The following is a 27,385-nucleotide window of genomic DNA, read 5'->3' as shown; positions in this document are numbered from 1 at the left end:
TGCCCTCATAAACGATGCGGACGAGCGCTCAAACATGTCACAACATTCAAGGCCACAGGCCTAGTGCTGGGATGGGGGCCTAGTGCAGGTGGTTTGGCACAGACCAAATAGGCCGAAGGGCCCTCTTCTGCGCTGTGAGACTCCCCGAATGACACCAGACAGCAATGGGGAAGATGGGTCAGTGCCCGACAGGGAGAGAGAATTAAAAAAATGTGGGGTAAGCTGCTGGAAGTCCCACAGCTAACAGCAACCCGGGGACGTAATGAGAACGAATCTGCAGTCGCAACTTTCTCCAGAGCGAAGAGGGGCAGTCAATCGATGGGGAGGGGGAGGTTCAGGTGAGGGGAATAGGCCAGCACCAGCTAGATGGCCTGTTCCTGCTCCAGCCTAACTCCCTGTAAAAGTGGAAACGCTGCCAGAGGGTTGACCTCACCCATCGTTTGACCACGAACCCCAGCTGCAAAAGCCGCGGGAATCCGACTCCACCGGCACGAGTCCCGTTTCGGAATTTTCGAGGGCAGCTTGAGGCGGCTGGGGAGGGCGCGGGATGGCGCGGCGGGGTCGGAGAGCCGGCCGCAGATCTCTTCTCAAAACGCAGGAGGGTGGTTTCCGAGGATGGTCCCAGCTCGCTCAGCTCATTCAGCCACTCGAGGGTGTGCTGGCTAGGGCGTCTTCTGAAATCAGAGCAGAAAAGGCAAAGTCTGAGTGCAAACACATCCCGCACAACGCGCACGCGGGCGGAAACACAGATGCTGGGAAAATCCCTGAGCAGGTCTGGCAAGAGGTCTGGCACCGTGGGCGGCACGGTGGCATGTGGGCGGCACGGTGGCACAGTGGTTAGCACTGCTGCCTCACAGCGCCTGAGACCCGGGTTCATTTCCCAACTCAGGCGACCGACTGTGTGGAGTTTGCACGTTCTCCCCGTGTCTGCGTGGGTTTCCTCCGGGTGCTCCGGTTTCCTCCCACAGTCCAAAAATGTGCAGGTCAGGTGAATTGGCCATGCTAAATTGCCCGTAGTGTTAGGTAAGGGGTAAATGTAGGGGTATGGGTGGGTTGCGCTTCGGCGGGTCAGTGTGGACTTGTTGGGCCGAAGGGCCTGTTTCCACACTGTAAGTCTAATCTAAAAATCTAAAAGCAGAGGGTCACTATTACTGGGGTCCGGCAAACCTTCCTCTGAACACCAGCTGCTGCCAGTGCCAAAGAGAAGGGTCCCAGGACTCCAAACGCTTTCTCTCTCTCTCTCTCCACAAACGCTGCCAGACCTGCTGAGTTTCTCCAGCCATTTCTGTTTCTGTTTTCAGATCGCCTGAACAGTTCTCTCTGTTTCGTTTTAACGCGAAATAAATAAGCCACCTGGGAGGCTAACATGCATTTCTACGGCACTCCAGACCCGACAGAGAGATCCATTCGATGCCGCCTCTGTCATGAGGGGAGAGAGATTAGTTTTTGTTATAGAATCATACAGCACGGAAACAGACCCTTCGGCCCAACCAGCCCGTGCCGACCATAACCCCAAACTAAACTAGCCCCACCAGCCTGCGCTTGGCCTATATCCCTCCAAATCTTTCCTGTTCGTGTACTTAACTCAATGTCTTTTAAAAATAACTGGACTCACACCCACCACTTTCTCCCGAAGTTCATTCCACACACGAACCACTTTCTGTGTGAAAAAAAAAATTGCCTCTCCTGTCTTTTTTAAATCTTTCCCCTCTCACCTTAAAATATGCCTCCTAGTCTTGAAATCCCCCACCCCAGGGAAAAGACACCTTATCCAAGATCCCAAGACTACAAGGTCACCTCTCAACCTCCCATGCTCCTTTGAAAAATGTCGCAGCCTATCCAGCCTCCACATAACTCAAACCCTCCATTCCCAGTGAAACCTTAGTAAATCTCTTCTGAACCTTAATGAGATCCTTCCTATAACAGGGCGTCCAGAACTGGACACAGTAATCCTGAAGAGGCCTCACCAAAATCCTGTACAACCTCAACATAACGTCCCGGCTCCTGTACTCAAAGGTCTGAGTAGTGAAGGCAAATGTGCTAAACACCTTCTTAACTACATGCGATGCAAACTTCAAAGACTTTTACACCTGAACCTCTACATCTCTCTCTGTTTTATAGCACTGGCCAAGGCCCAATCTGTAATTGTATAGATGGAAGACAGGAAAAAATTCTGGCTGGAACAGGCTGCTCCTTTTTTTTGAGGTATTTTAGGTGTTGGAGACGATTTCCTCGAATTCCTGAAGCAGCAATTACTATTTTTTTTTAATGCTGTTGCATTGTTTGGGAACTTTGGAGAAAACAAAGTCAGAACAACAGCAGTTTTAAAAGAAAGAGCAACCATAATTCTATTAGTTTTAAAATCGTGATGGAAAAAGATAGACCAGATCTAAAAGTTAGAGTTCTAATTTGGTGAAAGGCCAATTTTGACACGATTAGGCAAGATCTTTCAAAAGCTGATTGGGGGAAGGTAAAGGGGCAGCTTCAGAAGCCTTCAGAAATGAAATAATGAGAGTCCAGAGACAGTATATTTTTTGTCAGGGTGAAGGGGAAGGCTGGTAGGTGTAGGGAATGCTGGATGGCTAAAGAAATTGACGGTTTGATTAAAAAAAAAGAAGTAAGCATATGTCAGGTATAGACAGGGTAGATCGAGTGAATCTTCAGAAGAGTGTAAAGGCAGTAGGAGGACACTTAGAGGGAAACCAGGAGGGCAACAAGGGGACATGAGATAACTTTGGCAAATAGAATTAAGGTGAATCCAAAGGGTTTTTACAAATACATTAGTTACAAAAGGGTAACTAGGGAGAGAATAGGGCCCCTCAAAGATCAGCAAGGCGGCCTTTGTGTGGAGCTGCAGGAGACGGGGGAGCTATTAAATGAGTATTTCGCATCAGTATTTACTGTGGAAAAGAACATGGAAGATATAGACTATAGGGAAATAGATGATGACATTGAAATATGTCCATATTACAGAGGAGGAAGTGCTGGATGTGTTGAAAAGTGGGTCAATCCCCAAGACCTGATCAGGTGTACCCAGAATTCTGTGGAAAGCTACGGAGGTGATTGCTGGGCCCCTTACTGAGATATCTGTACCATCGATAGCTCTCAGGTGAGGTGCCAGAAGACTGGAGGTTGGCTAACCCGGTGCCACTGTTAACAAAAGGTGGTAAGGACAAGCCAGGGAACTGTAGACCAGTGAGCCTGACCTCGGTGGTGGGCAAGTTGTTGGAGGGAATCCTGAGGGACAGGATGTACATGTATTTGGAAGGGCAAGGACTGATTCAGGATAGTCAACATGGCTTTGTGCATGGGAAATCATGTCTCAGTAACAAGGAGGTTTGATGAGGGCAGAGCAGTAGATATGATCTATATGGACTTCAGTAAGGCGTTTGACAAGATTCCCCATGGGAGACTGATTAGCAGGGTTAGATCTCATGGAATATAGGGAGAACTAGCCATTTGGATACAGAACTGGCTCAAAGGTAGAAGACAGAGAGTGGTGATGGAGTGTTGTTTTTCAGACTGGAAACCTGTGACCAGTGGAGTGCCACAAGGATCGGTGCTGAGTCCACTACTTTTCATCATTCATATAAATGATTTGGATGCAAGCATAAGAGGTACAGTTAATAAGTTTGCAGATGACACCAAAATTGGTGGTGTAGTGGACATTGAAGAGGGTTATCTCAGATTACAACAAGATCTTGATCACTTAAGCCAATGGGCTAAGAAGTGGCAGGTGGAGTTTAATTTAGATAAATATGAGATGCTGCATTTTGGGAAAGCAAATCTTAGCAGGACTTATACACTTAATAGTAAGGTCCTAGGGAGTGTTGCTGAACAAAGAGATCTTGGAGTGCAGGTTCATAGCTCCTTGAAAGTGGAGTAGCAGGTAGATAGGATAGTGAAGAAGGCGTTTGGTATGTTTGCCTTTCTTGGTCAGAGTATTGAGTACAGGAGTTAGGAGGTCATGTTGTGGCTGTACAGGACATTGGTTAGGCCACTGTTGGAATATTGCATGCAATTCTGGTCTCCTTCCTATTGAAAAGATGTTGTGAAACTTGAAAGGGTTCAGAAAAGATTTACAAGGATGTTGCCAGGGTTGGAGGATTTGAGCTATAGAGAGAGGCTGAACAGGCTGGGGCTGTTTTCCCTGGAGCGTCGGAGGCTGAGGGGTAACCTTATAGAGGTTTATAAAATTATGAGGGGCATAGATAGGATGAATAGATAAAGACTTTTCTTTGCGTTCGGGGAGTCCAGAACTAGAGGGCATAGGTGAGAGGGGAAAGATATAAAAGAGACCTAAGGGGCAACTTTTTCACACAGAGGGTGGTACGTGTATGGAATGAGCTGCCAGAGGAAGTGGTTGAGGCTGGTACAATTGCAACATTTATAAGGCATCTGGATGGGTATATGAATAGGAAGGATTTGGGCTGGGTGCTGGCAGGTGGGACTAGATTGGGTTGGGATATCTGGTCGGCATGGATGGGTTGGACCGAAGGGTCTGTTTCCATGACGTACATCTCTATGACTATGATTCTAAGTCTTGTCTGTGTTTGTTTTACTAAAATGCAGTACCTCCCATTTATTCAAATTAAACCCCACCTGCCACTCCTCAGCCCAGCCCATTGACCCAGTCAATCAAGATCTCTTTGCAATCTTAGATAACCTTCTTCAGTGCTCTCTTTGAATTCTTCCAAGGGATGAAGGCCAGTTCCTTGAGGGGGAGGGGCAAGGGGGTGCCATTGGCTACTTCTGTCTGCTGTTGGTACACCCATAGGTTTGAATTTGAAGATCCCAGGAAACTGGCCAGCCGCAGACTTTGGGGAAGGGGGGTGTGGTTGGTTTGTATGAGGTAGGAATCACCCGGTCAACCATGTTGCTGTGGGTCTGGAGTCACATGTAAGTTCCTTCCCTAAAGATGTTAGTGAACCAGCTGGACTTTTCCCCCCAACATTTGTGGTCAACATTAGACTCTTACTTTGGTTGTGTTGAATCCAATTTCAACCATCTGCCGTGGTGGGCCTTGAACCTGTGTTCTCAGAGCATTCCCAGGTGTTAACTTGTGGGCGGCACGGTGGCACAGTGGTTAGCACTGCTGCCTCACAGCGCCTGAGACCCGGGTTCAATACCCGACTCAGGCGACAGACTGTGTGGAGTTTGCACGTTCTCCCCGTGTCTGCGTGGGTTTCCTCCGGGTGCTCCGGTTTCCTCCCACAGTCCAAAGATGTGCGGGTCAGGTGAATTGGCCATGCTAAATTGCCCGTAGTGTTAGGTAAGGGGTAAATGTAGGGGTATGGGTGGGTTGCGCTTCGGCGGGTCGGTGTGGACTTGTTGGGCCGAAGGGCCTGTTTCCACACTGTAAGTCTAATCTAATCTAAACAGTGCAGTATTAATACCACTAGGCCACCACCTCCCCCAATCTGGAGCCAGCTTTATAGCCTTGACTCTTGTTTATAGGCCTCTGTAGCACGTTAATCAATACTATGTTAAAGACACCAACAAGGGCAAAAGGGAGTGGGCGGATGGGTGCCGGCTGGAGGTTTCCCATTTGATGAGGACTCACTAGGAAAGGGGAGGCAATTCCCTTCCATGTTACAGCTGAAGAACCACAGGATAAATTTGCATCCCATGTTTCAAGCTGAAGCCTGTTGTGACAAAGGCTGGTTAGAAATATAGATGAATTGAACAAAATACAATGGGCAACAAAGGATTCTTAGTATATAGATTCGTACAGAGTCAGGACACACTCATTCAAGGGGGAAAAAAAATGACAAGAAGGTCCGCATTGATAAGAAGAGACAGGTCTGGCAGAGAGGAACGTTTCAAGTCTGATTGGCGAAATCTCAATAACCGAGCAGGATGTTGCCAGTGAAGTTTTTAATGTGGGAAAATGTGAAGTGCACCTTGGAAGGGAGAACCAAAGAACAGAACATTGATTATGCAGAGAACTCTGCCGAGAGCTGTAACGCAAAAGGGACTTGTGAACGAGACACAGGAAGCTAGCGCGCGGGCCATCAGAGAGGCGACAGATTGTTGAGTAAGGTTAAATCTCACAGAATCCAGGGAGGACAATTGGGCATAAAATTGGCTTGAAGGTAGGAGACAGAGGGTGGTGGTAATGGGCTGCGTTACAAACTGTGGGCAGGTGACCAGCAGTGTGCCACAGAGGTCAGTGCTATTCATCGTTTGTATAAACGTTTTGGATGAGAATTTAGGAGGTAGGGTTAGTAGGTTTGAGGATCACATCAAGCTCAGTGGTATAGTGGAGAAGGTTATTTGGGAATACAGAGAGATCTTGTTCAACTGGACAAGTAGCGTTTACGTTAGAGTGGTGCTGGAAAAGCACAGCAGGTCAGGCAGCATCCGAGGAGCAGGAAAATCGACGTTTCGGGCACAAGCCCTTCATCATGCTTGCTTTCATTGGTCAGAACATTGAGCACAGGAGTTGGGACACCTTACTGCAGTTGTACAAGACATTGGTGAGGCCACACTTGGAGTACTGTGTTCAGTTCTGGTTGCCCTGCTATGGAAAGGATATTATCAAACTCAAAAGCAGCAGAAGGGATTTACTAGGATGCTACCTGGACTGGAAGGTTCGAGTTATCAGGAGAGGTCGGACAGATTGGGACTTTTTTCCCTGGAGCACAGGAGACTGAAGCGTGCACTTATAGAGGTTTATAAAGCCATGAGGGGCATAGATTACTTACAGTGTGGAAACAGGCCCTTCGGCCCAACAAGTCCACACCAACCCGCCGAAGCGCAACCCACCCATACCCCTACATTTACCCCTTACCTAACACTATGGGCAATTTAGCATAGCCAATTCACCTGACCCGCACATCTTTGGACTGTGGGAGGAAACCGGAGCACCCGGAGGAAACCCACGCAGAGAACGTGCAAACTCCACACAGTCAGTCGCCTGAGGCGGGAACTGAACCCAGGTCTCTGGTGCTGTGAGGCAGCAGTGCTAACCACTGTGCCACCGTGCCGCCCCAAGGTAGATAAGGTAGGTAGCCAAGGTTTTTTTCCCCTTGGTATGAGAGTCTAAAGTTACAGGGTATAGGTTTAAGGTGAGAGGAGAGAGATACAAAAGGGTCCAGAGGGGGAATTCTTTTCACACAGAGGGTGATGAGGGTCTGGCTGCCAGCGATAGTGGTGGAGGCAGGTACAAATTGGTCACTTCGAAACCTTGTGACAGGGAAATGAATGGGATAGGTATGGAGGGAGATGGGCCAAATGCAGGCAAATGGGGCTAGTTTAATTGTGAAAACTGGGCGAATGGACAAGTTGGGCCAAAGGACCTGTTTCCACACTGTTCGCCTCCATGACTCAACAATATTGGCCTTTGTTTCAAGAAGCTTGGAGTATAAGAGGAGGGAAGTCTTAACTGCAATTGTACAAGGTGCTGGTGAGACCACATTTGGAACACTGTGAGCAGTTTAGGTCCCTTTATTTAAGGAAAGGATATTATTTCACTGGAGGCAGGTTAGAGAAGATTCACTAGGATGATTCCCTGGTACGGTGGATGCTTGATTGAGACTTAGATTCCTTACAGTGTGGAAACAGGCCCTTCAGCCCAACAAGTCCACACCGACCCTCCGAAGAGTAACCCACCCAGACCCATTTCCCTCTGACTAATGCACCTAACACTACGGGCAATTTTGCATGGCCAATCCACCCTAACCTGCACGTATTTGGACTGTGGGAGGTAACTGGAGCACCCGGAGGAAACCCACGCAGACAATGTGCAAACTCCACCCAGACAGTCACCCGAGGCTGGAATCGAACCTGGGACCCTGGTGCTGTGAGGCAGCAGTGCTAACCACTGAGCAAATGTTAAACAGGTTGGGATTCTACTCCCTGCAGTTCAGGAGAATAAGAGGAATGAAACATATGGGATTTTTAAGGGCTTTGAAAGGGTCAATGGCTGAGAGAATGTTTCCCCCATGGGGGAGTCGAGGATAACAGACTCAGAATAAAGGGAGCACCAATTTAAGACTGGGATGAGCAGGAATTTCTTCTTGTCATTGTAAAATCCCTACAGTGTGGGAGCAGGCCATTCAGCCTATACTGACCCTCTGAACAGCATCCCATCTCTAAGCCCATCCACCCTAACTGGCACATTTTTAGATTGTGGGAGGAAACCCACGCAGACACAGGGGAGAACGTGCAAACTCCACACAGAGGGTCACCTGAGGCTGGAATCGAACCTGGGTCCCTGGTGCTGTGAGGCAGCACTGCTAACCACTGAGCCACCGTGCCACATCAGAGTCACTGGAACTTATCGCCACAGAGTGAGTTGTGGTTGGTGGGGGAGAGTCCTTGCTTCTGTTTCAGGCTGAGATAGATAGATCAGGAGGGGAATCGAGGGAGACCGGGAAAAGGGAAGGGAATCAGACTCGAGGAGCGTTGGATCAGCCATGATCCGCTGGAACGCCGGAAACAGGCTCGAGGGGCCGAATGGCCGACTCCTGTTCCTATCTCTTTCTGAGTCTTTTCCTGTTCCCCACCCCCCACCTCGTCCCAGATCCAATCCTTTGACTCGGCACTGCCCTCTCGAACTGTCCTACCTGTCCAACGTCCTTCCCACCTAACTGCTCCACCTTCCCCACCGACCTATCACCGTCAACCCTCCGGCCTTCCCAGCTACCTCCACCCCCCCCCCCACCGCCAGCTCCAACACCACCCTCCCCCCCCGCTATTTATCTCCCAGCCCCCTTCCCCCACACATTCCTGACGAAGGGCCGACGAACATCGACTCTCCTGCTCCTCGGATGCTGTTTGGCCTGCTGTGCTTTTCCAGCGCCCAACCCCACACGCTTTTCAACTCTGACCTCTCCCGCCCTCACTTGCTCCCACCTCCTTCATGACCTCGCGCCCAGCAGCAGCCATGCCCGCAGCTTACCGGAGTAACAGATGAACGCGAACTTGTAATCGCAGGGCACGTCTTTCCAGTGTTCGTTGACGAGGATAACGCAGGCGGTCATGGTGGTGAACTCCATGGGGTAGAAGGGGTCCCAATGGAAGAAGGTGGCAGGTTCCCCGTTGGTCCACATCCAGCCGTACTCAGACTGGTGCTGGTTGAACAGACCGATCCAGGCAGCCAGGTCTACCTCCAGCAGCTTGGCCACTTTGCTGTTCTCCACCATGTGCTGCACGCTGACCAGGTCCATGTGCTGGGCCCGACAATACTCCTGCGCCTCGTTCCATGTCTTCTCTTTGTTGACGAGGACGTAGTTCCGTTTGGGCTGTTGCAGGTCCTGGACGTCGTCTGAGGACAGAGGTCAGAAAGACAGCCTGCCTTAGTCCGACTCCAACGCTCGGCTGAAGGGGGGATGTGTACCAGGTCCCCACCATGTGGGCTGGGAGAGGTGCCCTTTCGGACGGACCTACCTGCGTCCAAGTCCTTTTCCGAGACCTTGTGTGGCTGTTTCCAGTTAACACCAATGTCAACGGGTTTCTCGGTGACTACCTCCGAGGGGTCTTCAGAAACCTCTGAGGACACAGAGGAGATTTTTATTCAAAGTGTCACTTGCATGGAAAACAAAATAGTTGCCCTTGTCTGTCTGCCTGTTTGTTGTCCTCCAAGGACCCCTCTCCCAAATTATAGACCACCGTTTGGTGTCAGTCCTTTACTGCCGTGCGCTCTTGACTGTGGACTTGAAATGCAAAAAACAAAATCAAAAGGTTGTTTCAAAACCAAAGGGGGATAGAAGGAATTGCTGCATTTGTGTGAACAAAGCTCATTGTGTGTGGTTTTTGCACAGCTGCTTTGTTCAAGCAATAGGGGGAAGGGGTAAATGTTTGTCATCAGCTCAACACAAGGGGATGTGTCCAAAATGTGATTTGGCCGGCAACAGGGAGCTGATTGGTTTGTGTGATTGTGACCAGCTATGTATTCAAAGGTCACCAGCCTGGCAACAACTCTCTGATTCATTTCCTGGACAGTTAACCTTACGGAGTGCTGTAAAAGCAGGTTCTCTCTCTCTCTCTCTCTCTCTGCATAACAAACGTCTGAAGCCTGAAGCAAGCTCCATAGTTTTCCCCACCAATGGTTGTCTTTAACCAGTAATCAAGAGACTTTGTAGTTAATGTACCAATTGCCCGGTGCCTTCGACAAAGAAGTGAAAGAACCTGAGGAAAGGAGATTGAAGATTAGGAGGTCTTGGCAAGTAAAGGAACATCTCAACGGACCCTGTAGACTGATTTTTTTTCCCCAACTACTCATAAAACTGATGTCTTTAGTTCCCCTGTGTTTATGTGCGTGTGTGTACATGTGCATGTGGGTGTGTGTGTTTTTATATATGCTTGTATGTATATGTATTTGTAAAACCTGCATATGGGTTTGCAAGTGTTTGATTTGGGACGTGTGGTCAGCGAGGACAAGTTGGACCAAATCAGTTTTCCGTGTTGTATGACTTGAGGGCTGGCATGGGCAACGATGGGCCAAATGGCCTTCTGTCGACGGTTGGGTGCAGGAGGTTTTAAAAGGTCATTAAAGCCTTAACATGTACTGCCATATGCTTGACAATTCATAGCTGTTTCACGTAGCACGGTGGCTCAGTGGTTAGCACTGCTGCCTCACAGCGCAAGTGACCCAGGTTTGGTTCCAGCCTCGGGCAACTGTGTGGAGTTTGCACATTCTCCCCGTGTCTGTGTGGGATTCCTACTACAGTCCAAAGGTGTGCAGGGGGTGGATTGGCCATGAGAAATGCAGGGTTACAGGGATTGAGTAGGATCTCCCTTTTGAGGGTGGGTATGGATTCAACGGGCCGAATTGCCTGCTTCCACGCAGGAGGGAATCTACGATTCCACTTGTGATTAGAATGTAGTTGTTTGTAATAAACAGTGGTTCTTGTTAAATATGGAACTTGATCGGTCTTTTCTGGTTCCAAAAGACAGGTAAATTGGGGACTTAGAGTCAGAGTCCTACAGCACGGAGACAGGCCCTTCGGCCCAGACTGGTCCATGCCAACCAAAACGTTCACCCACTCTAACACCATTTCCCTGCAAGCGGCCATATCCAAATGGCTTCAAGCAGTGTACATTTACGACATTTAAAAGACACTTGGACAGGTATGCAGACGTAGAGGAATTATGGGCATACGGGAGGAGTTTAGTTTGGGATATGTGGTCGGCGTGGACAAGTTGGACCAATCAGTTTTTTTGTGCCGTACGACTCTCGGGCTGGCGTGGGCAATGATGGGCCAAATAGCCTTCCGCCGACGTGGCGGCCAATCTGCGGGCGCCCCTTACCCGTGTAGCACACGAAGGGGAACAGGAAGCGACAGGGGGCGTCACTCCACCTGCCCTCCTGGATGTAGACGCAGACGGGGGCCATGATGTTGTAGCGGTAAGGGTTGCCCGGCTTCCAGTTGGTGTAGCCGACCGGGTCGCCGTTGGCCCACTTCCAGCCGCTGTTGGTCCTCTGGTCGTTGTACAGGCCGGACCAGCCCAGCTTGATCTCCTCGTAGAGCCTGCTGGCGACCGTGTTCTCCTGCCTGTTGCGAATGCTCAGCAGCCCCGTGTGATGGAGCATGCAGTAGTCCCGGGCGTCTGACCAGGTCCTCTCCAGGTGAATCTTGTGGTATATCCTCTTGGAGTTGGCTCCTGTTGGGGAATGGGAGTCACACAAGACTGTGGTTTCCATTTGCTTCAGAATAGTCTCACCACCCCACCCCCATCACCATCCTCCGACAGTAGGCCTTCCAACGCACATGCTCCCCGCCCAACCCGCTTCCCTCCCGTCCGTCCCACCTGAGATGAACAACAGAGCAAGATGGCTGCTCATCTTGTTGCAATCATGTAAAGGCAAGGGTGCTGCAGAAGGCTACGGTGCAGAGGAATCTGGCGGTCCTAATGAACGTGTGGTGGAAAAGGTGTCACGCTGGGATTCGTTGATGGGATTTGCCCAGCGTTTATTGCCCATCCCTCAGCTGTCCTTGAGAAAGTGGCGGTGAGCTTCCTTCTTGAACCGCTGCAGTCCATGTCAACATGATGTTAGGGAGGGAGTTCCAGAATCAACGGCCGATATATTTCCACGTCGGGTCGGTGAGTTGCTTGGAGGGGAATTTGCACAGAGGGTGGTGTTCCCACGTATCCACTGCCCTTGTCCTTCCAGTGATGCTGGGTTTGGAAGGTGCTGTCTCAGCAGTTTTGGTGAATAGCTCCAGTGCATCTTGTAGAGGGTACACACTGCTGATACTGAGCGTCGGTGGTGGAGGGAGTGGATGCTTGTAGATGTGATGCCAATCAAGTGGGTGGGGGGAAGGGAGGTACTGCTTTGTCCTGGATGGTGTCGGGCTTCTTGAGTGTTGTTGGAGCTGCCCCCATCCAGGGCAAGTGGGGAGTATTCCATCACACTGCTGACTCCAAACATGTGCAGGTTAGGGTGAACTGGCCGTGCTAAATTGCCCCGTGGTGTTCAGGGAGGTGTAGGTTAGCTAGGAGTAAATGTAGAGTAATAGGATAGGGGAATGGGTCTGGTTGGGATACTCTTTTGGAGGGTCAGTGTGGACTTGTCAGGCCAAGTGGCCTGTTTTCAGAGGGATTCTATGACTTGTGCCTTGTAGATGGGGTGGACAGGCTTTGGGAGTCAGGAAATGCAGGATTCCTGACTTCTGACCCTTGCTTTTAGCTACAGCATTTATATAGCCAGTACTTTTTTAAAAAATTCATTCATGAGACGTCGCTGGTCAGGCTAGAATTTACTGCCCATTCCTAATTCCAGTCAAGAATCAACCCCACGGCTCTGGGTCTGGAGTCATATGTAGGCCAGACCAGGTAAGGATGGCAGTTTCTTTCCCTGAAACACATTGGTGAACCAGATGGGCTTTTCCTGACAATGGATTCATGGTCATCATTGGGTTCTTAAGTTGGGGGTGGCACGGTGGCTCAGTGGTTAGCCCTGCTGCCTCCCAGTGATTGGGACCCAGGTTCGATTCCAGCCTCGGGCGACTGTCTGTGTGGAGTTTGCACGTTCTCCCCGTGTCTGCGCGGGTTTCCTCCCACAGTTCAAAGATGCACAGGTTAGGGCCATGGTGAATTGCACAGAGTGTTCAGGGATGTGTAGGTTAGGTGCATTAGTCAGGGGATAATGTAGGGGAATGGGTTTGGGTGGGAGACTCTTTGGAGAGTCACTGTTGGGCTGAAGGGTCTGTTTCCACACCGTAGGGATTCTAGACTTTTCTTTATTATCAAACTAATGTGGACAGCATCCAGCAAGCCTGACTGATGATCCAAAATGACATTTATTGAGCTCCTTTGGTATAACATTTCAGGGCACTTTGCAGGAGCATTGCAGAGCCGAATTCGGCATAGGATGGTCTGACGGCAGAATACCAGCGTCTCAGTCAGAGAGTTGGTTTTAAGGGACTTTTTTTTAATAAGGTGGGAAAGTGCGGCAGTTTAGGAAATAAGTGACTGGGTCAGGCACAGACTGGGAAATGAGAATGAGAATTTTGAGAAGCAGAGCTCAGGATAGCGACTGTGCACGGTGGGGAGCAATGAGGAAACAGGAAGCGGTCATGGGTTAGGGGGCACGCAGCCGAGTTTTGTTTGAGTTGGACTTGACGGAGGGTTAGATAGTCGAATGGATTAGCCTGTTGAGCTGGAGAACGAGGGTTTCACCAGTAGATGAGCTCAGTGAGGGAGGCGGGGGCTACACCGCAGCGGTGGAATCAGGGTGCCCTCATGAAATGGCGCGAATGCAATTCCAAGGGCCGGGAGGGGAATAGGTGAGAGTGTGGACTCGGGGGAAGCAATCGGGCTGTGGCCATTGAGTCGTGGATGCAGAGAGCCGTACAGCACGGACACAGACCCTTCGGCCCACCCAATCCATTATCCCAAACTAAACTCATCCCGCCCGCCTGCCTGCTGCTGGCCCACATCCCTTTCCTCTTCCCGGCACCTATCCAAACTGCTGTAACTGTGGCCACGTCCACCAATTTCTCCGGACGTCCACTCTGCACGCGAGCCCATTCACCCCCACCCGTCCCTCCCACGGCTCCATCCATAGCAACCCCTCCCCCAATCTCGCCCCCTTCCCCCCCCAATCTCGCCCCCTTCCCCCCCCAATCTCGCCCCCTTCCCCCTCAATCTCGCCCCCTTCCCCCCCAATCTCGCCCCCTTCCCCCCCAATCTCGCCCCCTTCCCCCCCAATCTCGCCCCCTTTCTCCCCCCCAATCTCGCCCCCTTCCCCCCCAATCTCGCCCCCTTTCTCCCCCCCAATCTCGCCCCCTTCCCCCCCAATCTCGCCCCCTTCCCCCCCAATCTCGCCCCCTTCCCCCCCAATCTCGTCCCTTCCCCCCCAATCTCACCCCTTCCCCCCCAATCTCGCCCCCTTCCCCCCCAATCTCGCCCCCTTCCCCCTCTCTCGCCCCCTTCCCCCCTCTCGCCCCCTTCCCCCTCTCTCGCCCCCTTCCCCCCCCCCCACTCCCCGCGAGAAGCGAGATCCGCTGAGCGCTCCAGGTGTTCCTACCTACATTAACGGAGGCGCCACTGTCGGCCACCTTCTTGGGCACAGAGAGCACCTCACCACTCCCAGGCTGTCTCGGTTTCGCGGGGTGTCTCACTTTTCCGGGCCTGGCTTCCGACTGTGCTTTCAGCTCTGCGGGAGCGGAGAACATGTGATGAGCACACCACACTCCGGGCTGTCGAAATTCCCCGCGGCTCAACTTCAGGATCAGCGGGTTCGCGCTGCTTGCCTCACGGGGGGCCCGGGTTCGATCCCAGCCTGGGGGGGGGGCCGACTGTCTGTGTGGGGTTTGCACGTTCTCCCCCCGTGTCTGCGTGGGTTTCCTCCCCCACAGTCCGAAGATGTGCGGGTCAGGGTGGATTGGCCTGTGCTAAGTTGTCCCGTACTGTTCAGGGATGTGTAAGTCGGGTGCATCAGTCAGGGGGTAAATATAGGGTAGGGGAATGGGTCTGGATGGGTTACCCTTCGGAGGGCCGGTGTGGACTTGTTGGGCCGAAGGGCCTGTTTCTACACTGTAGGGATTCTAAATTCAGAAGCTAATTCTGGAGTGCGCAAATCACGGAGGTTGACACTCAAGGCTCAGGAACGGACAATCATGCCAATGGATCTGTGCCAGTTCCACGTAAGCCTCCTTTTGGTTAGTTTGACCTGTGGGCACTGATGGTTAGATCAGCACCTGTCATCCTCCCACCCAAGTGGCCCCTTAAGAAGGTGGTGGTGAGCTGCCTCCTTGAACCTCAGGGCGGGACAGTGGCTCAGTGGGTTAGCACTGCTGCCTCACGGCGCCAGGGACCTGGGTTTGATTCCTACCTCCGGGCAACTGTCTGTGTGGAGTTTGCACGTTCTCCCCGCGTCTGCGTGGGTTTCCTCCCACGATCCAAAGGTGCACAGGTCAAGGTGGATTGGCCGTGCTAAATTGCCTGTAGTGTTAGGTGCATGAGTCAGGGGACAATGTAGAGGAAATAAGGGAATAGGTCTGGGCTGGGCGATGGGCCGAAGGGCCTGTTTCCATGCTGTAGGGAGCCGAAGTCACACTGCGGACAGAGTGTATGCGGTTACCTTTGTAGCAGATGAAGGCAAATGGGAAATCGCAGTCGGCTTCGTGCCATTCACCGTCCAGCATGGCGCCGCACATGGGCAGGGTGCTGTTGAAGCTGTAGGGGTGCCAGAGCGCCCACTTGGTGTAGGTGATCTTGTCTCCGTTGGACCACATCCATCCGGACTGCCCGTCGTTGTACAGCCCGATCCACTGGGGCTCGTGAGGCAGCGAGGCGATGAACCTGGCATCCTCGGCGTTCCTCACGCTCACCAGGTTGGTGTACTGGCTCCGGCAGTGGTTCCAGGCCTTCGTCCAGCTCTTCTCGTCCTCGATGAGGAAGTAGACCCTGTCACCGCTGACAATGGGCTGGAACCGATCTGAAAGGAATACCTCACAGCGTTTACCTCGGGGTTGTTCCAGGGGGCGGGATTTCACAGAATCGCATATGCTTGGCCCTTCGGCCTAATGCCAATGAGTCCCACTCCTCTCTGTTCCTCTCCCACTGGCCCGTCTCTCTCTCTCTCTCTCTCTCTCCCCCCCCCCCACCCTGTCTCTCCTTCTATGCCCAGTGAGTTCCCCAAACCCCTTTCGAAAGTTCCCATTGAATCTGCTCCCACCTTCCAGGTCAGATCCTTTCAGATCACAGCAACGTGCAAACTGACCATCCCACAATCCCTCTGGCTCCGCGGCAACCATCATTATGATTTGGCGCCTACTGAAACCACGGATGAGCCTAAGATTGTGCTGAGGGAGACTCATTCAGTACTGACTCCTTGAGGGAGCAGTCGGGCCTAATCCTGTAGGCCCATTTTCACCTTAATGCCCAGGCCCCAAAAAGCCCCCCCTCTCCTCCATGATAGTGAAGAAGGCATTCAGTAGGCTTGCCTTTATTGGTCAGACCATCAAGTACAAGAGTTGGGAGGTCATGTTGGGAGGACATTGGTGAGGCCACGTTTGAAACACTGTGTTCAGTTCTGGTCTCCTTCCTATCGGAAAGGTGTTGTGAAACTTGAAAGGGGTTCAGAAAAAATTTACAAGGATGTTGCCAGGGTTGGAGGATTTGAGCTACAGGGAGAGGCTGAACAGGCTGGGGCTGTTTTCCCTGGAGCGTCGGAGGCTGAGGGGTGACCTGATAGAGGTTTACAAAATCATGAGGGGCATGGATAGGGTAAATAGACAATGTCTTTTCCCTGGGGTGGGTGAGTCCAGAACTAGAGGGCATAGAGACAGGAAAGATATAAAAGGGACCTAAGGGGCAACTTTTTCATGCAGAGGGTGGTGCGTGTGTGGAATGAGCTGCCAGAGGATGTGGTGGAGGCTGGTACAATTGCAACATTGAAAAGGCATCTGGATGGGGATATGAATAGGAAGGGTTTGGAGGGATATGGGCCAAGTGCTGGCAAATGGGACAAGATTAATTTAGGATATCTGGTCGGCATGGACGGGATGGCCCAAATGGTGTGTTTCTGTGCCGTACATCTCTATGACTCTGTGACCTTTTGACCACTCTTTCCCATTTATTAATGCAGTCAGCACTCAGCACTTTTTTGGAGTGATGTTTCTGAGCAAGTCTGTGGGTGAGAAACGCTCTTCTCAATCACCTTGTTGTTTATTTGCCAATGGTTTTGAGCCTTGGACGACCAGCCTATTGTCCCTTGCACCAAAGGCAGTCATTTCTCCCCAGCGACTGACTGGGGCCTCAGCTTGATTGGCTTAAATGGGAACCTGGTTAGGATGGTGCTGGAAAAGCAGGAAAAACCAACATTTCGGGCAAAAGCCCTTCATCAGGAATGACAGTACCCACTTCCAACCTTTCAAATGAGAACATCACAGGCTTCACCTTTCTCAGGAGACTAGGGCTAACTTTTCCAATCCCTCTTCCTACCTCACGGCTAAGTTAGCAAGATGACTAACACTTGAGAAAGACCGTAAGACATTGGAGCAGAAATTAGGCCATTCAGCCCATTGAGTCTGATCTGCCATTCAGTCATGGCTGATCGGTTTCTCAACCCTATTTTCCCACTTTCTCTCCATAACCCTTGATCCCCTTGACAATCAAGAATATCTATCTCCATCTTAAATACACTCAATGATCTGGCCTCCACAGCCTTCTGTGGCAATGAATTCCATAGATTGTCCACTCTCTGGCTGAAGAAGTTTCTCCTTATCTCCATTCTAAAAGGTCTTCCCTTTACTCTAAAGCTGTGCCCTTGGGTCAGAGTCTCTCCCACCGATGGAAACATCTTCCCAATATCTACTCTGTCCAGGCCATTCAGCATTCTGTACGTTTCTATTCAATCTCCCCTCATCCTTCTAAACTCCGTCGAGTAATGGGCCACGGTTCTCAAACATTCCTCATATATTAAGCTTTTCATTCCTGGAACCATTCTTGTGAGCTGCAGTGTTTGAAATTTTAACTTTATCTCTTTTTTTTTACACTCTACTAAGAGGGACTGTAATGTTTTACTTTTAAGTTTGTTCCTTATTTCTCTCTACCTCAATGGTACATTTGTGTGCCCAGGTACCTGCACCTAAGATGGCACTGTGCGTGACAACGTTGAACACTCTTCACTGTTGTCCTGCACTGTCCAGACATGACGAAAACTTCAAAATCTAAATAAGGCTGAGTTAAACCAGTTTTTGATCAACTAGAGTGTTGGGTGAGGAATAACGTAAAGTCAAAGTGGAGTTAATCTTGTGGGATGGCAGGAGCAGCCTCAAGAGGCCGAATGGCCTACTCCCATTCCTGACTCTCTCGTTTCGCAAAGACCCCTGATGTGCCCCTTCTAAAGCCTGAATATCTTCCCCCCAACCCCAGTCAAAAACTGAACCGAGAACAGAAACGATCGCAGGCCAATCACAGAGTTTAGTGTTGACTCTAAATATTGCTTACTTTGTTTAAAATGCCTTTTATTTATGACATCAAATGAATTTGCCATCGACTGGCTGCTTGCTTCAGAGGACTCTTTGCTCTCCTTAGGAATGGCGTACCTAGGCTTTTTCAGGTCTGTTAAAATACAAGCATTGCAGGTCAAAATGATCCATCCAGCAATCATTTTTTCATTGAGATCAAAGCTTTGAGTGACATTGCCTACAACTGTGTACCAGACCAGATACCCCACACATTGTACATTATGGAGGTAGCCCACACCCTAACTTTTATATTTTTTTAAAAGACAGGTGTAAGGCACTTTGTCCCAGATGGATGGAAAGTTTGAGTTATAAAGAAAAGCTGCATAGACAGCGACTTTTCTCACTGGAATGCAGGAAGTTGGGAGGTGATCTTAGAGAGGCTTGTAAAATAATGAGGGCTACAGTTAGTGTTACCGGTGGGTATCGTTTCTCTAGGGTAGAACATGGTTTATTACAGCACACAAAGGGCACTCGATGTTGCGCCGACCTGTGAACTAATCTAAGCCCATCCCCCTACACGATCCCACAATCATCCATGTGCTTATCCAAGGACTGTTTAAATCTCCCTAATGTGGCTGAGTTAACTACATTAGCAGGTAGGGCATTCCATGCTCTTACCACTCTCTGAGTAGAGAACCTGCCTCACATCTGTCTTCAATCTGTCACCAGTCAATATGCCCCTTCGTACAAGCTCACGTCATCATCCAATGAAAAAAACTCTCACTGTCTTTCCTATCTAATCCTCTGATCATCTTGTATGTCTCTATCAAATCCCCCCTTAGCCGTCTTCTTTCCAATGAGAACAGACCCGAGTCTCTCAGCCTTTCCTCATAACAGCTTCCCTCCAGACCAGGCAACATCTTGGTGAAATCTCCTCCGCACCTTTTCCAATGCTTCCACATCTTCCCTGTAATGGGACGATCAGAAATGTACACAATATTCCAAATGCGGCCGCATTAGCATTTTGTACAGTTGCGGCATGACATTACAGCTCTGGAACTCAATCCATCTACCAATAAAACCTAATTCACTGTATGCCTTCCTAACAGCACTATCCACCTGGGTGGCAACTTTCAAGGATCTATGTACATGGACACCAAGATCCCTCTGCACATCCACACTACCAAGAATCTTGACATTGACCCAGTATTCTGCCTTCCTGTTATTCTTCCCAAAGTGCACCACCTCACATTTAGTTGCATTGAACTCCATTTGCCACCCCTGAGCCGAATTCTGCAGTTTATCCAAGTCCCCCTGCAACCTGTAACACTCTTCCACGCTGTCCACTACTCCATCGACTTTAGTGTCATCTGCAAACTTACTAATTGCATGGGGAGACTAGGGGGCACATTTTAAACGTTAAAAAGGCATGAGGGATAAATGTTTTACACAGAGGGTGGTTCGCGTGTGGAATGAACTTCCTGAGGAAGTGGTGCATGTGGGGACAGTTACAACATTTAAAAGACATTGGATAAGTACGTGAACAGGAAAGGTTTGGAGGGAACATGGGCCAGGAGCAGGTAGGTAGGAAGGACTCGTTTAGTTTGGGATTATGGTTGGCGTGGACTGGTTGGGGCGAAAGGTCTGTTTCTGTGCTTTCTGAACCTATGTGTTTCAACTAGTCCACCATTAAGTTTAATCAAAACACAATTTATTCTATTTATAGTTAAAACGCAACAAAAAAGAATGGTTTATTGAAGATGATGTATCATTTAACAAATGACCATCAACTGTTCTATCATCCCACAGCAAAACATACAGTGCAGCAAAACAGATTGTATTGTCAGATGAGGACTATGGTTGCAATCCCCAGAGAAACCCATCATTCGGACTTTTTCCCAACAGAGAACATAGAACATAGAAAAATACAGCGCAGTACAGGCCCTTCCGCCCTCGATGTTGTGCTGATCCAAGTCCACCTAACCTACACTAGCCCACTATCCTCCATATGCCTATCCAATGCCCGTTTAAATGCCCATAAAGAGGGAGAGTTCACCACTGCTACTGGCAGGGCATTCCATGAACTCACGACTCGCTGAGTAAAGAATCTACCCCTAACATCTGTCCTATACCTACCACCCCTTAATTTAAAGCTATGCCCCCTCGTAATATCTGACTCCATACGTAGAAAAAGGTTCTCATGGTCAACCCTATCTAAACCCCTAATCATCTTGTACACCTCTATCAAGTCACCCCTAAACCTTCTTTTCTCCAATGAAAACAGCCCCAAGTGCCTCAGCCTTTCCTCATACGATCTTCCTACCATGCCAGGCAACATCCTGGTAAACCTCCTCTGCACCCATTCCAGTGCCTCCACATCCTTCCTATAGTATGGCGACCAAAACTGCACACAATACTCTAGATGCGGAAGCACCAGAGTCTTATACATGAAGAACCTATTTCTGAACGGGGTGTGCCATTGGGCATTTCTCGATGACAGGACCTTTCACCCCTTCTCCTGATTGGTGGGTCGCCTACTGCCCTCAGCGGAGGATGGGGTAGTAATTCTCCAGTGTGTGTAGGAACTCCACAGGAGGCCCAGGGTGGGGAGGTTAGAGCGAGAGCACGGCGGTTTCTGAAAACGTCAAACAGAGAGGGGGACGGACAGAGAGGAGGCCTTGCGTTTGGTCTTGTTGACGGAAAGGAGATGAGGATGAGTAGGAACACTCCTTCACCTGAACGCTATGTTCAGGGCCTTGGACAGAGAGGGTGAATGGGCAAGTGTTACGCCTTCTGCGATTACACGGACACAGACCCTTCGGTCCAACCAGCCCACGCTCACCATGTTCCCAAACTAAACTCGTCCCACCTGCCTGCTCCTGACCCATATCCCTTCAAACCTTTCCTGCTCTAAATGTTATAACTGTACCCGCCTCCTCTGCAAGTTCATTCCACACACGAACCACTCTCTGTGCAAAAAAATGTTACCCCACATGCTCTTTTCAAATCTTTCTCCTATCACCTTAGAAAAATGCTCCCCTTGTTTTGATCTCTCCCACCTTAGGGAAAAGAGCCTAGCCAATCACCTGATGTATATCCCTCATGGTTTTATAAACCTCTATAAGGTCAGCCCTCAACCTCCCACGCTCCAGCGAGCAAAGTCCCAGCCTATCCAGCCTCTCCTTACAACGTGAGCTCTCTATACCTGGCAACATCCTGGTAAATCTCTTCTGAACCCTCTCCAGCTTAAGGGTTGAAAAATGTGGTGCTGGAAAAACACAGCAGGCCAGGCAGCGTCCGAGGAGCAGGAGAATCGACGTTTCGGGCATAAGCCCTTCATCAGGAATCATTCCTGATGAAGGGCTTATGCCCGAAACGTCGATTCTCCTGCTCCTCGGATGCTGCCTGGCCTGCTGTGTTTTTCCAGCACCACATTTTCCAACTCTGGTCTCCAGCATCTGCAGTCCTCACTTTTTCTCCTAGTTCCTCTCCAGCTTAATAATATCCTTCTTATAAACTGGGTGATCAGAACTGGATGCAGTATTCCAGGCCTCACCAATGTCCTGTACAACCTCAACATAAAGTCCCAACTCCTGTACTCAGAGGACTGAGCAATGGAGGTAAATGCCTTCTAAACCACCCTGCCTATGTGTGACGCAAACGTCAAAGACTTATGTATCTAAACCCCTGGGTCTCTCTGTTCTACAGCACCATCCAGGGCCCGCTCATTAATAGTATAAATGCTGCCTTTCTTTGTTTTACCGAAATACAATACCTCACCTTTATCCAAATTAATCTCCATCTGGCACCCCTCAGTTGCTATAGGAACTGCACCCACACTGTTTGGCATCACTCTGCCTCACAAACCAGTGGAGCTCACTCACCCTCTATAGTTGTGTTTCTTCTGGAATTATTGGTCAGAGCATTGAGTACAGGAGTTGGGAGGTCATGTTGTGGCGGTACAAGACATTGGTTAGGCTGCTGTTGGAATATTGCGTGCAATTCTGGTCTCCTTCTGATTGGAAGGATGTTGTGATACTTGAAAGGGTTCAGAAAAGATTTACAAGGATGTTGCCAGGGTTGGAGGGTTTGAGCTACAGGGAGAGGCTGAATAGGCTGGGGCTGTTTTCCCTGGAGTGTCGGAGACTGAGGGGTGACCTTACAGAGGTTTATAAAATCATGAGGGACATGGGATAGGATAAGTAGACAAAGTCTTTTCCCTGGGGTCGGGGAGTCCAGAACTAGAGGGCATAGGTTTAGGGTGAGAGGGGAAAGATATCAAAGAGACCTAAGGGGCAACTTTTTCATGCAGAGGGTGGTGCGTGTATGGAATGAGCTGCCAGAGGAAGTGGTGGAGGCTGGTACAATTACAACATTTAAGAGGCATCTGGATGGGTATATGAATAGGAAGGGTTTGGAGGGATATGGGCCGGGTGCTGGCAGGTGGGACTAGATTGGGTAGGGATATCTGGTCGGCGTGGAAGGGTTGGACCGAAGGGTCTGTACATCTCTAGGACTCTACAACTCTACAACAAAGCCAGCAAGTACCCGTACCTGTGTAACAGATGGAGGCCAACGGGACGCTGCACTCCAGGTCGAACCACTGGCCCTGCCTCAGGTAAACGCAGATGGGGGAGCTGCTGCTGAATTCCCCGGGGTAGGAGTCCGCCCAGTTGGAGTAGCTGAACTGCTCTCCCGTGGTCCACTTCCAGCCGTCGGGGAGCTGCTGGTCATTGTACAGGCCGATCCAGGTGCCTTCCTCTGGCACTGGCAGGAAAGCAAGGACCGTTCCTTCTGCTGGGCTCAGGATACTGGCCAGGTCGGTATACTCACTGCGGCAATAATCCCAGGCCTCGGACCAGCTCCTCGGCTCCTCGATCAAGTGGTACTCTTTCCCGGAGTATGTGATCTGGGAGAGACCTTGAAAGGACGGGAGCATGGGTTATTTTCAACGCAGGTGGGGGAATCGATTTTTCTGCTGATCCTCGCGGGTCTAACCGTGTGGTGTTTCGTTTAGGTTTATTTTGATAAGATTGGATTCCCCTACGGTGTGGAAACAGGCCCTTCGGCCCAACAAGTCCACACCGACCCGCCGAAGAGTAACCCACCCAGACCCATTTCCCTCTGACTAATGCACCTAACACCATTGGTAATTTAGCCCGGGCCAGTCCACCCTGACCCGCACATCTTTGGACTGTGGGAGGAAACCGGAGCACCCGGAGGAAACCCACGCAGAAGTGGGGAGACTGTGCAAACTCCACACAGGCAGTCGCCTGAGGGTGGAATCGAACCTGGGTCCTGGCGCTGTGAGGCAGCAGTGCTAACCACTGTGCTACCGAATTCCTCGGTGACTGAATCACACAGCGGGCTTGAGGAGCTGAGTGGCCTCCTCCTCTTCCTACCTGGAATAAAAGACAACACATCATCCTCCTGTGTCGCTCTGGCTACCGAACCTTGTGCTATGATCTTCGAAAGCCTTCCCTCCCCAAATCTCAAAATCAGCAGTACTTCTGCTGATCTAACTTATCTGGGAAAACTCTGCAAACCTAGAGTAATGCAGAGACCACAGCGGCGACCGGTTGTACATGCAGTTCATGACCTGTCCTACCTGTCAATCCTCCTTCCCACCGATCTGCTCCATCCTCCTCTCTGACCTATCACCTCCATCCCCACCCCCATTCACCTATTGTACTCTTTGCTACCTTCTCCCAACCTCCCCTCTGACCTATCACCTCCATCCCCACCCCCATTCATCTATTGTACTCTTTGTTGCCTTCTCCCCAGCCCCACCTCGCCCCCATTTAACTCTCCACCCCAGAGGCTCCCTGTCTCCATTCCTGATGAAGGGCTTTTGCCCGAAACGTCGATTTTCCTGCTCCTCGGATGCTGCCTGCCCTGCTGTGCTTTTCCAGCACCACTCTAATCCAGACTCTGGACTCCAGCATCTGCAGTCCTCACTTTTGCCTATCTCCCACTGCGTCTACGGCTTCTGTCATTATCCTGTTTACACAAGTCCTCATTTAAAGTTGTGTCCCCAATCCTGAACCATCACAACTTTGCGGGAAATGACTTCAAATACGTTGCAGGTCCCTCTCGGAAATCAGTGTTCACTCGGCATGAGGTGCCTCTGGCCGTTCCTCACTGACAATGCAAAGCCTGAAACACTGCACTGTGCATTTTCAGCACTGTATATTCCTCACTGAAATAAATTTGCAAAATAAATCATGAAAGGAACACCGCACAGTCGGATACTTGGGGATCAGCAGCAAACAACTTTAAAACATTTTTTTACGTTGGAACGGTTTGCAGTTGTAAATGCCAACACTCATCAGTAAAATCATCTTTTTGAGTATAAAATAAACTTTAAAACTTAAAAAGAATACCAGTCTGCAAACTAACTTCTGACAGTTTAACCCGCCTCCATCTGGTGGCTGAAAGCAGTCAGTGCAGTTATGAAATTACCTGCACTGACCAACTCTTCCCACTAGGGAGGGCCCTAAACTTCAGTGCAAGTTCAGAACGGGAGCCAGGGCAGACCAGAGCCTTTAGAGTCATACCGATGTTCAGCACGGAAACAGACCCTTCGGCCCAATGATTGCGAAAGAGGGCAGAATGGGAGTGGAAGGTGGGGAGAAAGTCTAAGGGGAAGGGAGGAATAGCAGGGGAAGCTCAGGGGCTCAGTGCGTGGGCAGGCACATGCGTGTGTGAGCAGAAAAGGACATTATCAGAGCGAGACTCACAAAGTTAAAGAAATGTACACTCAGTGGGTGTAGGTTTGCTCGCCAAGCTGGAAGGTTCGTTTTCAGATGTTTCGTCACTATACTCAGTATTATCATCAGTGAGCCTCCGGATGAAGCACTGATGGTACGACCCGCTCTCTGTTTGTGTTTCGGTTTGCTTGGACTGATGACATCATTTCCTGTGGTGATGCAAGTTCTTGTGGCGATGTCACTTCCTGTTCTTTTACTCAGGGGGGTAGTAATTAGTACCCAAGTCAGTGTGTTTGTGATGGAGTTCCGGTTGGAATGCCATGCTTCTCGTACAGTCAGTACTTTGTGAACAGCGGTAGGTCGGGAAACAACATGGGCAGGGTCAATTTTAAAGTGGGATCTTACTGTCCTCATAGGCAGACAAAATCGATGAGAAACTAGCGAGCGGGCTTACCTTCGGCCAAGAACATGAGGAGCAACCGTAATCCGGTCATGCTTTCAGCGGCTAAAACCGGCCCAGAGACTCAGACCCGTACAGTGGCAACTGAAAAACAGAACAAGCCAACCACAAAGACTGGTCCAAGGGGACTCCATTGCAAGCAGAAGTAAGTACTTTGTGGGGGAGGGGTGGTGGGCTGTGGGGGGGTGGCAGGTGCAGCAGGCAACAAATTTCGAACTTTGGTCAAATCCCAGCAATAAATTCAGGAACGACTTTACTGAAATATTTCCTCGGAATATCACGAAATTCGACGTGCCAGCATACTAGAGATGGGAAACTGAAATGCTACTCATAACTCAACAAGGGGCAGGGGACAGATTATCCTTTGCAAGCTCTACTACGGACTGCCAGTCTGACACCCACTATTGAGTGAGCAATGATGTCTTCCTATTGAAGATTAAAACTCACTGCTTTCAATCCAAACTCCATTCCCTTACTGCTGACTCTCTCTCTCTTCCTTGAAACAGCCTGAAACTAAACGTGCCCCGTTTGCAACCCTCTGGTCTCATATTTGACTCTGGGGTAAATCTTTGATCGCACAATCACGATGATCACTTACTCCCACTCCAACCCTCCTCTGGCTGCAGCATCGTCCAACTCATCCCTGTCTCAACCCGTCCCCTGAAAATCCCTTTGTCGCCTCTAGATGTGACGGCTCCCTTTCACCCCTGGGTGGTCTCCCCCATTTCCACCCGCCTGCAGCTTGAGATCATCTGAACCACTGCTGCCTGCTCTTAACCCACAGCAAGTGCCACTCCCTGCCACCTTGTGGCTAATGGGTTCCATTGGCACCCAGAGCAAGCAACATTCTCGATTTTAACACTGCCATCCTTGCTCTCAAACTTCTCAAAGACTTCCCCTCTCCCCAGCCCGCCCCGTGACCCACTTCAGTCCCACAAAACTCCATCTAACTCCAGCCTCTTGAGTAAGCCTGATTCAGGGACTCCTCACTTTTTATCCAAAGATAAATATTGTCCCACCACTAAGCTCTGGAACACCGTCCCAAGAAATCTCCACCTCTCCATTTAATATTCCTCCTTTAATACACTGCTTGAAACTTTTTGAAGATATTTGGATGAGTACTTCAACTACCATAACATTCAAGGCTATGGGACAAGTGCAGGAAATTGGTATTGATGCACCTTTATTACATTGGTGCAGACTCATGGAGTCATGGAGATGTATAGCACAGAAACAGACCTCATGCTGACCAGATATCCCAACCCAATCTAGTCCCACCTGCCAACATCCAGCCCATATCCCTCCAAACCCTTCCTATTCATATACCCATCCAGATCCCTTTTAAATGCTGTAATTGTACCGTCCCCCATCACTTCCCCTGGCAGTTCATTCCATACATGTACCACCCTCTGTGTGAAAAGGTTGCCCCTTAGGTCACTTTTAAATCTTTCCCCTCTCACCTTAAACCTATGCTCTCCAGTTCTGGACTCCCCCACCCCAGGGAAAAAACCTATTCACGCCCTTCATGATTTTATACACCTCTGTAAGGTCACCGCTCAGCCTCTGACGCTCCAGGGAAAACAGCCCCATCCTATTCAGCCTCTCCCTGTAGCTCAACCCCTCCAACCCTGGCAATATCTTCATAAATCTTTTCTGAACCCTTTCAAGTTTCACAACATCTTTCCTGTAGGCAGGAGACCAGAATTGCACACAATATTCCAACAGTGGCCTAACCAATGTCCTGTACAGCTGCAACATGACCTCCCAACTCCTGTACTCAATGCACTGACCAATAAAGGCAAGCGAGCTAACTGCTGTCTTCACCACCCTGTCTACCTGGTACTCCA

General features: G+C 50.1%; 1 protein-coding gene across 1 annotated transcript; it reads right to left on the bottom strand.

The window, feature by feature from the left end:
* Positions 1-595: 595 nt before the first annotated feature.
* Positions 596-25,572, bottom strand: LOC132832568 (macrophage mannose receptor 1-like). The gene is made up of 9 exons (XM_060850659.1): positions 25,533-25,572; positions 22,923-23,288; positions 18,409-18,522; positions 15,536-15,892; positions 14,480-14,608; positions 11,257-11,610; positions 9,394-9,495; positions 8,906-9,271; positions 596-674 (listed from the first exon to the last, which is right to left on the bottom strand). The coding sequence occupies exons 1-9, from the start codon at positions 25,570-25,572 to the stop codon at positions 640-642; spliced, it is 1,863 nt and encodes a 620-aa protein (XP_060706642.1). The 3' UTR covers positions 596-639.
* Between the last annotated feature and the right edge of the window lie 1,813 nt (positions 25,573-27,385).

This window comes from Hemiscyllium ocellatum, chromosome 35 (assembly GCF_020745735.1).
Source record: "Hemiscyllium ocellatum isolate sHemOce1 chromosome 35, sHemOce1.pat.X.cur, whole genome shotgun sequence".
NCBI lineage: Eukaryota > Metazoa > Chordata > Chondrichthyes > Orectolobiformes > Hemiscylliidae > Hemiscyllium > Hemiscyllium ocellatum.
This window is presented reverse-complemented; position numbering and strand designations above follow the sequence as displayed.

Coding starts and splice junctions, on each gene's coding strand:
- LOC132832568 (XM_060850659.1), bottom strand. CDS start 25,572: ATGACCGGATTACGGTTGCTCCTCATGTTCTTGGCCGAAG. Junction 9,496..11,256: donor CCCCTTCGTGTGCTACACGG/GTAAGGGGCGCC, acceptor CTGTGTCCTCAG/AGGTTTCTGAAGACCCCTCG. Junction 675..8,905: donor CGCGTTCATCTGTTACTCCG/GTAAGCTGCGGG, acceptor CTCTGATTTCAG/AAGACGCCCTAGCCAGCACA.